This window comes from Piliocolobus tephrosceles, chromosome 10 (assembly GCF_002776525.5).
Source record: "Piliocolobus tephrosceles isolate RC106 chromosome 10, ASM277652v3, whole genome shotgun sequence".
NCBI classification, from domain to species: Eukaryota; Metazoa; Chordata; class Mammalia; order Primates; family Cercopithecidae; genus Piliocolobus; species Piliocolobus tephrosceles.
Window position 1 is genome coordinate 48,481,018 of NC_045443.1, and position 16,734 is coordinate 48,497,751.

At 45.4% G+C, this 16,734-nt stretch overlaps 1 protein-coding gene across 2 annotated transcripts in view; it reads right to left on the reverse strand.

Annotated features, from left to right (window-relative positions):
• Positions 1 to 9,718: 9,718 nt before the first annotated feature.
• Positions 9,719 to 16,734, reverse strand: part of BIN2 (bridging integrator 2) — a 42,253-nt gene continuing 35,237 nt past the window's right edge. For both annotated transcript variants that reach the window (XM_023211089.2, XM_026454682.2), the window contains exons 12-13: positions 14,340 to 14,411; positions 9,719 to 10,210 (exon numbers count right to left, since the gene is read on the reverse strand). In XM_023211089.2, coding sequence (XP_023066857.1) covers positions 10,181 to 10,210; positions 14,340 to 14,411 — 102 coding nt within the window. In that variant the 3' untranslated portion in view covers positions 9,719 to 10,180. The remainder of the gene's footprint in view (positions 10,211 to 14,339; positions 14,412 to 16,734) is intronic.

The following is a 16,734-nucleotide window of genomic DNA, read 5'->3' on the forward strand; positions in this document are numbered from 1 at the left end:
CATGGTGAGCACCTCAATTTGAATAATCAGTGCCATGCTTTATTTACCTCTTGACTCACTCGTTTGTGGCAGGAAATGTTCCCAAACTAATCAGAAGAATTCAGTGACTAAGAGGATGTAATAGTATATAACACAGGCACTGGAATCAGCTCTGCTGTGTGATCTTGGACAAGTTGCTTCTGTTTCATTTATCTGGGGCAATACCTGTCTGATAGAGTGACTGTCAGGACGAAATAAGTTAGTAAATATGTACTGTAAGGCATTAGAACCTTGCCTGGCACATAGTTAGTGCTCAGTACACGGTAGCTCTTGTTATCTTGGCTTCCTGTTTAGGATTGGAACCTTTGTGATTATTCTTTCCCTCCCAGTGACAGACTTCTGTGCTTACTTTGCAATTCTGTGCTTTCTGTAGGTTTTATATTTATACAGAAATACTTTCTATAGAAAGACAGGCATCATCAGATTGTGCATGTTAATCCGGGGAACAGACTGAAAGAGGTCTCAGAGGAGAGAGGCATAAAGGGAGAAAACAAAACAAAGCCATAAGCAAAGCAAGAGTAGTTGCTTTTATTCCTAAAGTGTTTGTTATAAAAGAAACCAGAGGGCAGGGCAGTGTGGCTCACGCCTGTAATCCCAGCACTTTGGGAGGCCGAGGCTGGTGAATCACTTGAGGTCAGTAGTTTGAGACCAGCCTGGCCAACAAGGTGAAACCCTGTCTGTACTAAAAATACAAAATCTGCTGGGTGTGGTGGTGTACGCCTGTAATCCCAGCTACTCCAGAGGCTGAGGCAGGAGAATCGCTTGATCCTGGGAGGCAGAGGTTGCAGTGAGCCGAGATTACACCATTGCATTCCAGCCTGGGCAACAACAGCATAACTCCGTCTCAAAATAAATAAATAAATAAATAAAAAACAATTAAAAAGTGATGAAATTCATTTTATGTAAATATATTGAGAAATACATGTAAATATATGCATGGGAAAATGCCAATCCAACCAAGAAAGGCAAAGAAAGTGACATGCCAGCTATGCATAAGTAACTTAATAAAAGAAAGGTGAGCCTGGCTTGTCCTCAGACAAGAGAATATCCAAGAGAAAAGGAAATTACAATCCTAGAGGGCTAAATCCAAAAGAGGACAATTGCTGGCATTGACATACTTTAGCTGACCACCTTGATCATGAATTCCAGAAGTTGATATCGTTCTTGTACCTGGGTCTGTCTCTTTCACATTTTCTATTATGTGTTGAAGATTGTTTAGAACTACAGATTCGGCCGAGCGTGGTGGCTCACACTCGTAATCCCAGCACTTTGGGAGGCCAAGATGGGTGGATCACGAGGTCAGGAGTTTGAGACCAGCCTGGCCAACATGGTGAAATCCTCTCTCTACTAAAAATATAAAAATACAAAAATTAGCTGGACGTGGTGGCAGGCACCTGGAATCCCAGCTGCTCAGGAGGCTGAGACAGGAGAATCGCTTGAACCCGGGAGACGGAGGTTGCGGTGAGCCGAGATTGTGCCACTGCACTCCAGCCTGGGCGACAGAGCTAGACTCTGTCTCAAAAAAAAAAAAAAAAGACAGACTCAGAGGCTGTCTGGCTCAACTGACTGACTCTATTGATTTGCTGTCACTTCAACAATTTCAACAGTTGTTAGTAATGTTCTCTCAATAAGCATCTTTTATTTTTCTCTTTAAAATGTAACTGGCGGGGCGCAGTTGCTCACGTCTGTAATCTCAGCACTTTGGGAAGCCAAGGCAGGCAGATCACCTGAGGTCAGGAGTTTGAGATCAGCCTGGCCAACATGGTGAAATCCCGTCTCTACTAAAAATATAAAAATTAGCCGAGTGTGATGACGGGTACCTGTAATCCCAGCTACTTGGGAGTCTGAGGCAGGAGAATCCCTGGAACCCAGGAGGTGGAGGTTGCAGGTAGCCAAGATCACACCAACTCACTCCAGCCTCGGCAACAGAGTGAGACTGTGACTCAAAAAAAAAAAAAGTAAACTTACACCTATAATCCCAGCACTTTGGGAGGCCAAGGTGGGCAGATCACTTGAGCCTAGGAGTTTGAGACCAGCCTGGGCAACATGTTGAAACCCTGTCTCTACAAAATACAAAAAAGTCAGGAGTTGTGGCATGCGCCTGCGGTCCCAGCTAGTCGGGAGGCTGAGGTGAGAGGATCGCCTGAGCCCGGGGAGTAAAGGCTGCACTCCAGCCTGGGAGATACAGCAAGACCTTTTGCCCCAACCAAAAAAAAGTAACCTTAGGGAGGGAGGTGGGGATGATTAATGGGTACAAAAAAAAATAGAAAGAATGAATAAGACCTTAAGACCTACTATTTGGTAGCACAACAGGGTGACTATAAATAATAACTTAATTGTACATTTAAAAATAACTAAAATAGTATAATTGGATTGTTTTTAACACAAATGCTTAAGGGGATGTATACTGCATTCTCCATGATATGATTTTATTATGCATTTGCATGCTTGTATCAAAACATATCATGAGGCCGGGCGGGGTGGCTCACACCTGTAATCCCAGCACTTTGGGAGGCTGAGGTGGGTAGATCACGAGGTCAGGAGATCAAGACCATCCTGGCTAACATGGTGAAACCCCGTCTCTACTAAAAATACAAAAAATTAGCCGGGCGTAGTGGCGGGCGCCTGTAGTCCCAGCTACTTGGCAGACTGAGGCAGGAGAATGGCGTGAACCCAGGAGGCGGAGCTTGCAGTGAGCCAAGATCGCGCCATCGCACTCCAGTCTGGGTGACAGAGCAAGACACCGTCTCAAAAAAAAAAAAAAAAAAAAAAACTCATGTACCCCATAAATATATATACATCCTATGAACCCACACAAATTAAACATTAAAAAAATAAAAATAGGCCAGGCGCAGTGGCTCACGCCTGTAATCCCAGAACTGTGGGAGGCCGAGGCGGGCGGATCACAAGGTCAAGAGATCAAGACCATCCTGGCCAACATGGTGAAACCCCATCTCTAATAAAAATACAAAAATTAGTCGGGCATGGTGGCACATGCCTGTAATCCCAGCTACTCAGGAGGCTGAGGCAGGAGAATCGCTTGAACCTGGGAGGCGGAGGTTTCAGTGAGCAGAGATCACACCGCTACACCCCAGCCTGGCAACAGAGTGAGACTCCATCTCAAAATAAATAAATAATAATAATAAATAAAATGTAACCTTAGAAGGTTTGCCGATACTTGATTTTTTTTTAATTTTTATTTTTTACTTTATTATTTTTGAGACAGAGTCTTGCTCTATTAGCCAGGCTGGAGTGCAATGGTGTGATCTCGGCTCACTGCAACCTCCACCTCCCGGGTTCAAGCAATTCTTCTGCCTCAGCCTCCCAAGCAGCTGGGATTACAGGCATCTGCCATCGGGCCCAGATAACTTTTTGTATTTTTAGTAGAGACAGAGTTTCGCCATGTTGGCCAGGCTGATCTCGAACTCCTGACCTCAGGCGATCCACCCACCTCGGCCTCCCAAAGCGCTCGGATTACAGGTATGAGCCAGCACGCCTGGACTGATACATGATTTTTTTTTTTAATGTAGTCATATACCTCATTTTATTTTTTGAGATGGAGTCTCACTCTGTCGTCCAGGTTGGAGTGCAGTGTCTCCATCTCAGCTCACTGCAACCTCTGCCTCCTGGGTTTAAGTGATTCTCATGCCTTAGCCTCTGAAGTAGCTGGGATTACAGGCGTGCACCACCATGACTGGCTAACTTTTGTATTTTTAGTAGACAGGGTTTCACCATGTTGGCCAGGCTGGTCTCAAACTCCTGACCTCGAGTGATCCACCTAAAGCCTCCTAAAGTGCTGGGATAACAGGTATAAGCTACTGCTTAGCCTCCTAAAGTGCTGGGATAACAGGTATAAGCTACTGCTCCCGGCCAACATACCTCATTTTAAAAGTGTAGTCATATAGAAAAATAGGATCCAATATGCACACGCTCAGCCCCCAGTTTGGTGTAAAATAAAGACTATTGTAAGCAGTATGCGTATTATGCTCTCTGGTGCATGCTGTTTATCTGGATATGTCATGTCTCGAGTTCTCTGCATGTCTTACCTAGTCTGTCAGTATGTCCTTCAAACTGCTGGAGGGCAGTGACTGGAGAATGCTCTTGCAATTAATTCTATGTAGAAAGGCATACAGATAGACGATGAATGAAGCCTCATGGTGGTAAACTACCAGTGTTCTCCAAGGATTAAATGCTAAACCTCAGAAACTGTAGCAGCCGTCCTTTTGTCAACAGACCTCAAGGGGCCTCAGGGGACGGGACAAGAGACATTCATCTCCACCCAGTTTTATTGGCCTCCAGCCCCACCTTGTGCTGCTGCCAGGATGGCAGTCTTTCCCCCTGACGTTACCATTTTGTCAGGGTAAACAAGCTGTTGCCCAAATGGCACCATCCACCCTCGGTAAGCATACGGGACCTTTCCCCTACCTCCTTGGAGCCCTCAGTAGGGTTATATGCAAACCAAGTGCCAATCTCACAATTTAGTAAACTTTTCCACTTCAGGTGTGCCTCTATTGCAGCAGTTACTGCTTGTCTGCCCCACCAGACTGTAAGTCCCTAGAAATCTCTGGCACATGCCAAAGAGGATCAGTCTCCTGAGGAGAGGAGGGAAAGCCCTGGAGAGAAAAGGGTTGAGGGCCTTGTGCAGCTAGGAGGGCCTTGTGCAGCTAGGAGCCTCTGTTCCCAGCATTTCCCCTGTATCACTCGCAGCAGTGATTCTGAATGCCAAGGGAGTGGAATATCTTTATTTTATCTTATTTATTTAATCTTTTGAGATGGAGTCTTGCTTGGTCACCAGTCTTGCTTGGTCACCAGTCTTGCTTGGTCACCAGGTACAGTGGCATAACCTCAGCTCACTGCAACCTCCGCCTCCTGGGTTCAAACGATTCTCCTGCCTCAGCCTCCTGAGTAGCTGGGACTACAGGCACCCGCCACCACACCTGGCTAATTTTTTGTATTTTTAGTAGACGTGGGGTTTTACTATGTTGGCCAGGCTGGTCTTGAACTCCTGACTTTGTGATATGCCTGCCTCGGCCTCCCAAAGTGCTGGGATTACAGGTGTGAGCCACTGTGCCCGGCCAGATGATGCTTTTTAAAGGGTAACATCAGCCTGGCTATCATGGCAAAACCCCACCTCTACAAAAAACACAAAAATTAGCCGGGCATGGTGGCACGTACGTGTAGTCCCAGCTACTCAGGAGGCTAAGGTGGGAGAATCACTTGAGCCCAGGCAGCGGAGGTTGCAGTGAGCCTGAGATGGTACCACTGCACTCCAGCCTGGGCAAGAGTGAGCCCTCATCTCAAAAAAAAAAAAAAAAAAAAAAAAGAAGAAGAAAGAGAAAGGAGTAACAGGATTAGATTTTAGAAAAAATGAGTCCCAAGTATAAACATGTATTTCCAGCTCCTTAATGAACATATCTACTGGAACATCCTGCAAGGACTACAAATTCCTTGCATCCAGTGCTTGTAGGGGTCACCTAGGGTTTGTTTTATAGCTTAATCAAGGCATAATTGATGCACAGTAAATTGCACATAAAATACACAATTTGATAAGCTTTGATACATGTGTATACCCCTAAAACTATCACCATAATTAAAATTAAGAACATTTCTCGCTGGACGCAGTGGCTCACGCTTGTAATCCTAGCACTTTGGGAGGCTGAGGCAGGCGGATCACCTGAGGTCAGGAGTTCGAGACCAGCCTGCCCAACATGGAGAAACTCCATCTCTACTAAAAATACAAAATCAGCCGGGCATGATAGTACATGCCTGTAATCCCAGATACTCGGGAGGCTGAAGCAGGAGAATTGCTTGAACCCAGGAGCACAGATCATGCCATTGCACTCCAGCCTGGGCAACAAGAGTGAAACTCCATCTCAAGGAAAAAAAAAAAGGACATTTCTTCATCCCTCAAAGTTTCCTCATGGACCTTTAAATTCACCCTCCTCGACTAGGCGCAGTGGCTCACACCTGTAATCCCAGCACCTGGGGAGGCCAAGGTGGGCAGATCACTTGAGGTCAGGAGTTCATGATCAGCCTGGCCAACATGGTGAAACCCCATCCCTACTAAAAATACAAAAATTAGCCAGGCGTGGTGGCGTGCGCCTGTAATCCCAGCTACTAGGGAGGCTGAGGCAGAATTGCTTGAACCTGGGAGGCGGAAGTTGCAGTGAGCCAAGATAGCACCACTGCACTCCAGCCTGGGCAACAGAGTGAGACTCTGTCTCAAAAAAAAAAAAAAAAGGCCGGGCACGGTGGCTCAAGCCTGTAATCCCAGCACTTTGGGAGGCCGAGACGGGTGGATCACGAGGTCAGGAGTTCGAGACCATCCTGGCTAACACGGTGAAACCCCATCTCTACTAAAAATACAAAAAACTAGCCAGGCGAGGTGGCGGGCGCCTGTAGTCCCAGCTACTCAGGAGGCTGAGGCAGGAGAATGGCGTAAACCTGGGAGGCGGAGCTTGCAGTGAGCTGAGATCCGGCCACTGCACTCCAGCCTGGGCGACAGAGCGAGACTCCGTCTCAAAAAAAAAAAAAAAAAATTCATCCTCCTTACCATGCTCCCCTCCTATCACTGGTCTTCTTCCCATCACAGGCACTAACATGTCTGGTAATAGTGCCAGTCACAGTTCGCCATTTCCCTGGCCACAGGATGGACACATCATGCAAATTGGGCCGGTTGAGTTTTCTCTAAGGAATGTAGATCTGGAGAAAACACAGTGGCAGAAGGTGGCAGCTGCTGGAGGGGCTGTCCACATATTCCTACTGCAGACATCTGGGAGCTGGCTCTTGTCCTTCTTGCAGCCTGGTTCTTCTTTTGGCTCTGTGAGCTGTCTAATATCAACACATCCTTTTTTCTTTTTCTTTTTCTTTTTTCTTTTTTGAGACAGGGTCTCACTCTGTTGCTCAGGCTAGAGTGCAGTGGCACAATCTCAGCTCACTGCAACCTCTGGCTCCCACATTCAAGCAATTCTCAGTGCCTCAGCCTCCAGATTAGCTGTGACTACAGGCTCGCAACACCATGCCCAGCTAATTTTTGTTATTTTTTGGTAGAGACGGAGTTTCATCATGTTGCCCAGGCTGGTGTCAAACTCCTGGGCTTTGCCATGATATCAGAAGCGATCTGCCCATCTCAGTCTCCCAAAGTGCTGGGATTACAGGCATGAGCCACCGTTCCCAGCCCCAACATATTCATTTTTTTTCAGTCTCGCTCTGTTGCCCAGGCTGGACTGCAGTGGTACAACCATGGCTTACTGCAACCTCTGCCTTCCAGGCTCAAGCGATCCTCCCATCTCAGCCTCCCAAGTAGCTGGGACCACAGGTACATGCCACCAGGCGTGGCTAATTTTTTGTAGAGATGGGGTCTCACTATGTTACCCAGGCTGGACTTGAACTCCTGAACTCAAGCAATCCTCCAGCCTCTGCTTCCCAAAGTGTGGGATTACAGGTGTGAACCACCACGCTCAGCCCCAATATATCCTTTATTACTTAATTTTGTCAGTTTGTTGCTTGCAACCAGAGAACCCATATAAATGTACTTCTTTCTGTGGTCACTGTTAGAGGGAAAGACACCACCAAGTTCTAGTCTCTCAAGCCTAGCTTAGAATAATTCCTGGCCAGGTGTGATGGCTCGCACCTGTAATCCTAGCACTTTGGGAGGCCATGGCGGGTGGATCACCTGAGGTCAGGAGTTCGAGACCAGCCTGGTCAACATGGTGAAACCCTGTCTCTACTAAAAATACAAACAGTTACCCGGGCATGGTGGTGGGCACCTGTAATCCCAGCTACTTGGAAGCTTGGGCAGGGAATCACTTGAACCAGGGAGGCAGAGGTGGCAGTGAGCCGAGACTGCGCCATTGTACTCCAGCCTGGGCAACAAAGCGAGACGCCATCTCAAACAAAACAAAACGAAACAAAACAAAAACACCTCCGTTTTCATCATGTGTCCCCTTCTGGCCCATCACTAAATCTTGCCCATGCTGCTCCCTGCTCAATAGTCTATCTCATTAAAGATCTTATTTTTACCCCCCTCATCATTATTTCCCTCATTCCTAGTACTAGTACTCAGTGCTTGGTAGACAGTTGATGCTCAGTAAATGCTTGCAGAATGACTGAACGAATGGTGGTATCATCACTCTAAAAACAAGAGCAAGGATGGAAAGGTTTTGGCATTTATCAAGGTGGCAGGTCTTCAGAGCTATTTTGAAAATGTTTTCACAGATATTTTCATATAAAGTACTGATAGGACTTGAATCCAAGACTTCCTTTTTTAATTTTTAATTTTTTTTTTTTTTTTTTGAGACAGTGTCTTGCTTTGTCACCCAGGCTGCACAATCTTGGCTCACTGCAACCCCTGCCTCCTGGGTTCAAGCAATACTCCTGCCTCAGCTTCCCGAGTAGCTGGGACTACAGGTACGTGTCACCACGCCCAGCTAATTTTTGTATTTTTAGTAGAGACAGGGATTCACCATGTTGGCCAGGTTGGTCTTGAACTCCTGACCTTGTGATCCACTTGCCTCAGCCTCCCAAAGTAGCTGGGATTATAGGCGTGAGCCACCGTGCCCAGCCTTTTTTTTTTTTTTTTTTTTTTTAAGACAGGTTCTCCCTCTGTCACTCAGGTTGGCATGCAGTTGTGTGATTGTTGCTCCTTGCACACTCAACCTCCCAGGCTGGAGTGACCCTCCCTCCTCAGCCTCCTTCCTAAGTGGCTGGGAGTATAGGTGCACTCTACCGTGCCTGGCCTAGTTTTTAAATTTTTTGTAGAGAGGGGAGTCTATGTTGCCCAGGCTGGTGTCAAACTCCTGGGCTCAAGTTATCCTCCCGCCTCAGCCTCCCAAAGTGCTGGGATTAAAGGTGTGAGCCACCATACCCAGCCCTTTAAAATTTTTTTTAAAAATAAGAGATGGAGGTCTTACCATCTTGCCCAGGTTAGTCTCCAACTCCTGGGCTCAAGCCGTCTTCCCCCGTTGGCCTCCCAAAGGAATCCAGGACTTCTGACTCCAAATTTCATGCCATTTCCAGGATATGATTTTTTTTTTTTTGAGACAGAGTTTCGTTCTTGTTGCCCAGGCTGGAGTGCAATGGCGTGATCTTGGCTCACTGCAACCTCCGCCTCCTGGGTTCAAATGATTCTCCCGCCTCAGTCTTCCAAGTTGCTGCAATTACAGGCATGCACCACCACACCCAGCTCATTTTGTATTTTTAGTAGAGATGGGGTTTCTCCATGTTGGTCAGGCTGGTCTGGACTCCCGACCTCAGGGGATCCGCCCGCCTCAACCTCCCAAAGTGCTGGGATTACAGGCGTGAGCCTCCGCACCCAGTGGATATGATTGTTATTGTTATACTTTGTATCCTTTCAGTTTCATATCTTCCTCTCTTGTGCTCAGACCCTTACTCATATCAAGTACTAAACTGTAAACACTAGATCTAGCTCTAAAATGTTATTACCCCTTTCCAAGTGTATCTGCTTATCAACAAAAGTGGGAAGTACATGCTGGATTAAGGAGAAGAGTCTGTGGCCCTTGGTATCATAAAAGAATTACAGTCAGGAGTTAGGGTGAGCTGGGGGTCAGGGATGTGACTAAAGCTTTCTGAACGTAGGGCAGAACCAATAACCGTACCTAAGTGGAAAACAGTGTGCTGGGCTGGAACAATGCCCTGTGTCAAATAAACAATCCACAGATAGTCAGAATCAGACTTTATTTAACAATCTGAAAATGTGTTCTTCTGGCTTTAAGTCTTGCAAAATGGGTCATAAGTCAAAGACAGATTTGTTCACTATCCTCTGAGTATGTGTGGTTATGTCGCTGTGTAGACAAGTGTCTGTGTCTATAGATACTTTTGGTTTTTATAGTGATTAAAGCTCCACTTTAGTTAATGTATAAAGTCTTATTCCAATAATGCTAAAACCAGAATTAAATATTTCCTGAATCTAATGTTCTCTTCTCCCCAGCCTGCCTCCCTCCATCCCTCCCACAAGGCTGCTCCTCCACCTTGATTAATGCCAGGTCTTTAAGACAGCACCAGCATTCCCACTGAGAACCCAGGAATAGATGCTGGCTCTTATTTCCCTCTGACCTATACCCTCTGGTTGAAGAGCTTCTCTGGGGAGGTGTGGGGCAGGGGGAGTCTTGGCAGTTTCTCTTTAGAGTTGTGGATTTTCACTTGTAGACACCTGGAAAGTAAACATGATTGTGTTAGGTGTTAACCTGCCTTCCCACCAACCACTTATGGAGGGGTTAAACTCAATCTGCTTCTACTGAATTATACTTCATGTAATGCCACTGGCCTCTCTTGAGGGAGGCAATGTGAAACTGGTTGTTGGGATTATTGCAAGGACTTGTTGCAGATATTGTTCATTACATCATTCACAATCTCTTTAAGATGTTTCACAGGAGAATTTCCTTTTTTTTTTCTTTCCGAGACATAGTCTTGCTCCCTGGCTGGAGTGTAGTGGCACAATCACAGCTAACTGTATGTAGCCTTGAACTCCAGGGCTCAAGTGATCTCACCTCAGCCTCTGAGTAGCTAGGACTACAGGCGCACACAACCATGCCTGGCTAATTTATTTAAAAAAATTTTGGGCCGGGCACGGTGGCTCACGCCTGTAATCCCAGCACTTTGGGAGGCTGAGGCGGGTGGATCACGAGGTCAGGAGATCGAGACCATCCTGGCTAACATGGTGAAACCCTATCTCTACCAAAAATACAAAAAATTAGCTGGGCGTGGTGGCGTGCACCTGTAGTACCAGCTACTCGGGAGGCTGAGGTAGGAGAATGGCGTGAACCCGGGAGGCGGAGCTTGCAGTGAACCGAGATCGCACTCCAGAGTGCAGTCGCACTCCAGCCTGGGCAACAGAGCGAGACTCTATCCCCCCAAAAATAAATAAATAAATAAATAAAAAATTTTTGTTGTCTAGAATGGTCTTGAACTCCTGGGCTCAAGTGATCCTCCCACTTTCAGCCTCCCAAAGTGTTGGGATTACAGGTATGAGCCACAGCACCCAGCCTCTTTTTCATCTTAGTAGGAGTTGTTGTTCTCTTAAGGAATGAGCATCATGAATTGGGTTAACTGATCAGGTTTTTCTCTTCTTGGATTTTAGAAAGTCTGAAACTAATTTCATGGTCATCCTTAGTAAGCTTATTTTATAGAATGCATTTTTTATACTTGCCTAATTCATGGCTCCATTTTATATCACTATCCTGTCTCATATAATTCTGAGTTTTTCTGCTATATATTGTGTATATGTGTGTATGTTAATAAACATATATATATGCAGTTCACGTACCACATAATGACGTTTTGATCAACAATGGACTCTATATACAAAGGTGGTCCCATAACATTATAATGGAGCTGAAAAATTTCTATTGCCTAGTGACGTGGCTGCTATTGCTAACACTGTAGCCTTCATAACATCACAGCACAACACATTACTCACATATTTGTGATGATGCTGGTATAAACAAACTTACAGTGCTGCCAGCTGTAAAAAGTACAGCACATGCAGTTATGTACAGTACATAATACTTGATAACAATAAACAACTATATTACTTGATTTTTTATTTATTTTTTGAGATGGAGTCTTGCTCTGTCACCCAGGCTGGAGTGCAGTGGGCGTGGTCTCGGCTCACTGAAAGCTCCACCTACCGGGTTCACACATTCTCCTGCCTCAGCCTCCCGAGTAGCTGGGACTACAGGTGCCCACCACCACGCCTGGCTAATTTTTTGTATTTTTAGTAGAGAAGGGGTTTCACCATGTTAGCCAGGATGGTCTCGATCTCCTGACCTCGTGATCCACCCGCCTCGGCCTCCCAAAGTGCTGGGATTACAGGTGTGAGCCACCGTGTCCAGTCACTTGATGTATTTAATATACTATGCTTTTAAAAATAATTTTCTATATATATTATTTTTGAAACAGAGCCTCACTCCATCACCCAGGCTGGAGTGCAGTGGCACAATCCTGGCTCACTGTAGCCTCCATGTCCTGGGTTCAAGTGATTCTCATGTTCTCATGCCACAGCCTTCCAAGTAGCTGGGATTACGGGTGTATGCCACCATGCCCGGCTAATTTTTGTATTTTTAGTAGAGATGGAGTTTCACCATGTTGGCCAGGCTGGTCTTGAACTCCTGGCCTTGAGTGATCTGCCTGCCTCAGCCTCCCAAAGTGCTGGGATTACTGGCATGAACCACCACACCAGGCTTACAATACTTTTTATTATTATTTTAGTGTGTATTTCTACTTATTAAAAAAAAAGTTCTGCTTATTGGCCAGGTGTGGTGACTCACGCCTGTAATCCCAGCATCCCAGCACTTTGGGCGGCTGAGGCAGAAGGATCACGAGGTCAGGTGATCGAGACCAGTCTGACCAACACGGTGAAACCCCGTCTCTACTAAAAATACAAAAATTAGTGTGGTGGCGCCACCAGCTGTAATCCCAGCTACTCAGGAGGCTGAGGTAGGAGAATCGCTTGAACCCAGGAGGCGGAGGTTGCAGTGAGCTGAGATTGTGCCACTGTACACTGTACTCCAGCCTGGGCGACAGAGAGAGACTCTGTCCCAAAAAAAAAAAAAAAAAAAAAACCAGTTCTGCTTATTAAAAAAAACATTAACTGTAAAACAGCCTCAAGTAGATCCTTCAGGAGGAGGCGTTGTTATTACAGGAGATGACAGGTCCATTTGTGGTAGTACCCCGAAGACCTTCTAGTGGGACAAGATGTAAAGGTAGAAGACAGTGATATGGGTGATCTTAACCCGAGGCCAATGTGTATGTTTGTGTGTTTTTATTTATTTGTTTATAGATGGTGTCTAGCTATGTTGCCCAGGTTGTATTTGAACTCGTGGGCTCAAGTGATCCTCCTGCCTCAGCCTCCTGCATAGCTGGAACTACTATAGGCACATGCCACCACACCCAGCTCTGTGTCTTAGTTTTTAACAAAAAAGTTTTTAAAAGAAACAGAAAAAATATGGGAAAAAAGCTTATAGAATAAGGACATAAAGAAAATTTTTTTTTGAGACAGAGTCTCGCTCTGTCGCCCAGGTTGGAGTACAGTGGCCGGATCTCAGCTCACTGCAAGCTTCGCCTCCCGGGTTTACGCCACTCTCCTGCCTCAGCCTCCCGAGTAGCTGGGACTACAGGCGCCCGCCAACTCGTCCGACTAGTTTTTTTTGTATTTTTTAGTAGAGACGGGGTTTCACTGTGTTCGCCAGGATGGTCTCGATCTCTTGACCTCGTGATCTGCCCATCTCGGCCTCCCAAAGTGCTGGGATTACAGGCTTGAGCCACCGTGCCCGGCCATACAGAAAATATTTTTTGGCCAGGTGTGGTGGCTCACGCCTGTAACCCCAGCACTTTGGGAGGCCAAGGCGGGTGGATCACCTGAGATTGGGAGTTCAAGACCAGCCTGACCAACATAGAGAAACCCCGCCTCTACTAAAAATACAAAATTAGCCGGGTGTGGTGGCGCATGCCTGTAATCCCAATTACTCAGGAGGCTGAGACAGGAGAATCGTTTGAACCTGGGAGGCCAAGGTTGTGGTGAGCTGAGATCATGCCATTGCACTCTAACCTGGGCAACTAGAGTGAAACTCCATCTCAAAAAAAAAGAAAAATATTTTTAATGGTGTAGCTTAAGTGTACAGTGTTTATAGTCTAAGTAGTGTGCAGTAATGTCCCAAGCCTTCACATTCACTCACCACTCACTGACTCACCCAGAGCAGCTTCCACTCCTGCAAGCTTCACTCATGATAGTGCCCTATACAAGTGTATCACTTCTTACCTTTATAGGCATTTTTACTCTACTTTTCTATGTTTAGATACACAAATATTAACCACTGTGTCACAACTGCCTACAGAATTCAGTAAAGTAACATGCTGTATAGGTTTGCAGCCCAGAAGCAATAGGCTATACCATACAGCCACACATAATGACAAAATCGCTGAATAATGCATTTCTCAGGGCATATCCCTGTTGTTGAGCAATACATTACTGTATAATATGACCTTTCTGTATTTTTTAAAAATATCTTAACCTCTTTAACTCCTTTTTGAAATAACTTGAGATTTAATTAAATAAATACCTAGAAGATAGGGCCAGTTTAAGGTCAAGTATTGGGAAATGGGCACAGAGACACCATGAAGTCCCAGTTCATTCTTGTTTCTTCTGGTTCCCACCTGCTTGACTGCCCTAAGGGTATTGTTCCCTGCTGGATTCCCCTTGTAGCCTGTAGTGAAGATTCCAGCCTGTTCCCAAACCCCTGTCAACCTAATGCCCAATCTATTCTCTGTATATCTGGTCTTACCTCTTCTTGAGGTTCAGGTGCTGTGAGGTTGTTGTTTTCTGGTACCGCGGAGACTTGAAGCTGGTCTTGGCCCTACAAAGAGAAGAGTTCTGTTAGTAAGAGGTGGCTCAACCTTTCCAGCCTCTCAGCGTAGAAGTGTCTTCTGTGCCTTATACTTTACAAGGGTCTCAGTATTTGTACTATTACAAAGGGCAAAATACAGGCCAGGCGCGGTGGCTCAAGCCTGTAATCCCAGCACTTTGGGAGGCCGAGACGGGTGGATCACGAGGTCAGGAGATCGAGACCATCCTGGCTAACACGGTGAAACCCCGTCTCTACTAAAAAATACAAAAAGAACTAGCTGGGCAAGGTGGCGGGCGCCTGTGGTCCCAGCTACTCGGAGGCTGAGGCAGGAGAACGGCGTAAACCCGGGAGGCGGAGTTTGCAGTGAGCTGAGATCCGGCCACTGCACTCCAGCCCGGGCGACAGAGCGAGACTCCGTCTCAAAAAAAAAAAAAAAAAAAAAAAAAAACAAAGGGCAAAATACAATGTTGTTTCACCAGAGCCTGAAGGCATCGGGAAAGGCTTTCATCCATCCTCTTTTACAGATGAAGAAACAAGAAACTAAGATTCAAAGGGTAAAAAGACTTGCTGGGACAGGAAACCAGGTCTTTGGATTCCAGTGCTGTTTCCACGATCAAACACCACGTAATCTGTGTGACATGGTGTGGATGTGTATCTACAAGGGAGTGCGAGGTCTTAAAATTACTACCTGCCATTTTTAGATGAACCCTCCTCAAGAACATATTGCAACTCTCACACTTAAGTGATCCTAATCCATGACATGCAGTTAGGAGAAGCAAGTGGTAAAATGATTTCTTTGGGAAAAATTTTAGGTTCTGAGATGGGAACCCAAGGTGTAGGAAGCCCGGTCTAGGCCATGTGCAGGGGTGCTGTAGTCCCAGCTCCTCGAGAGGCTGAGGCAGGAGGATCACTTTGGGCCAGGAGTATCAAGGTTGCAGTGCACTATGATTGCACCTGTGAATACCAACAGCAGTCCAGCCTGGGCAACATAGTGAGATCATCTCTAAAAATATAAATTTAAAAAAAGAAAGAAAACCCTGACTAGAAATTGCTATGCTAGGGGAAGATCCTGTGAGGTTTAAAACAAGTTTTTAAAGAATGAAATTTAATTCACAAACTATAAAATCCATATTTTAAAAACAGAACCAATTTCTTTTTAATTTTTTTATTTTATTTTTTATTTTTATTTTTTTTGAGAAGGAGTCTGGCTCTGTCACCTAGGCTGGAATGCAATGATATGATCTCAGTTCACTGCAACCTCTGCCTCCCAGGTTCAAGTGATTATCCTGCCTCAGTCTCCCAAGTAGCTGAGATTACAGGCTCCCACCACCATGCCTGACTTTTAGTAGAGATGAGGTTTCACTCTGTTGGCCAGGCTGGTCTCAACCTCCCGAACTCAAGTGATCCACCCCCTCAGCCTCCCAAAGTGTTGGGATTACAGGCGTGAGCCATGGCGCCTGGCCAACAGAACCAATTTCTAGCAGTGTGATAGTCACTTGAAATTCCATGATTTCTCCTTGAAGGACATTTTCTTTCTTCTTACTCCCTCCTCCCTTTCCAGGTCATGAATTAGCTCAAAGGTGATGTTATATCACCTCCCAGAAAGTTATCAAAACATTCCGTCTCTCTGAGATGATTCAAATGGTAAGCAAGAACAGATTTTTTCCCAGTAATTTTTTTTCAAAAATGGCTGTTTTTTCCCAGTTATATTTATATTTACCCATTTTTATATGTGACATGTCCATAATTCTGCCTGAGAGAAAATATGATTTATAATGCATCTGCAAGGGAAGTGAGCATACATAGGCTTCAGAGGATTGATAACACGAATAGGCTAGGATCTAAGATGCTCTAGTTGCTTAATTCTATAGCAAAAATATTTCTCCTTAGCTGATGAACAAAGCAATCCCACCAGAGAACTGGAAATATTATAAATCTCAGATATAAGGAGAAAGACACAGGGGAAAGGAGAGTGTATCCTGTACCTCTTTTTCAGGGATGACAGTGTTACTAGCCTGTTTGTTAAAATGGTCAGAAAGAGTCTTGGCTCCTATAAACTCTTCCCTTTAAAAAGACTACTCAAAGAATGCAAGCTTGTTTTGTCATTCCCCAGAGGCAAACAAAAGGTCACTCTATTACTTTCTCCATCTAAAATCATATAATACATTATAAAACCAAACTGAAATCAATTCAACCACTGAGTTGCTCTTTTCAGTGCAGAAAAATGAGAAGTGGCTATGCTTACCTACTCAAAACCCTGCATTTATCTTGCGCTTATTCACTATCCACATGTCCTGCCTCTCTCTCTCCATCGGCACAGTTGCCTCAGACT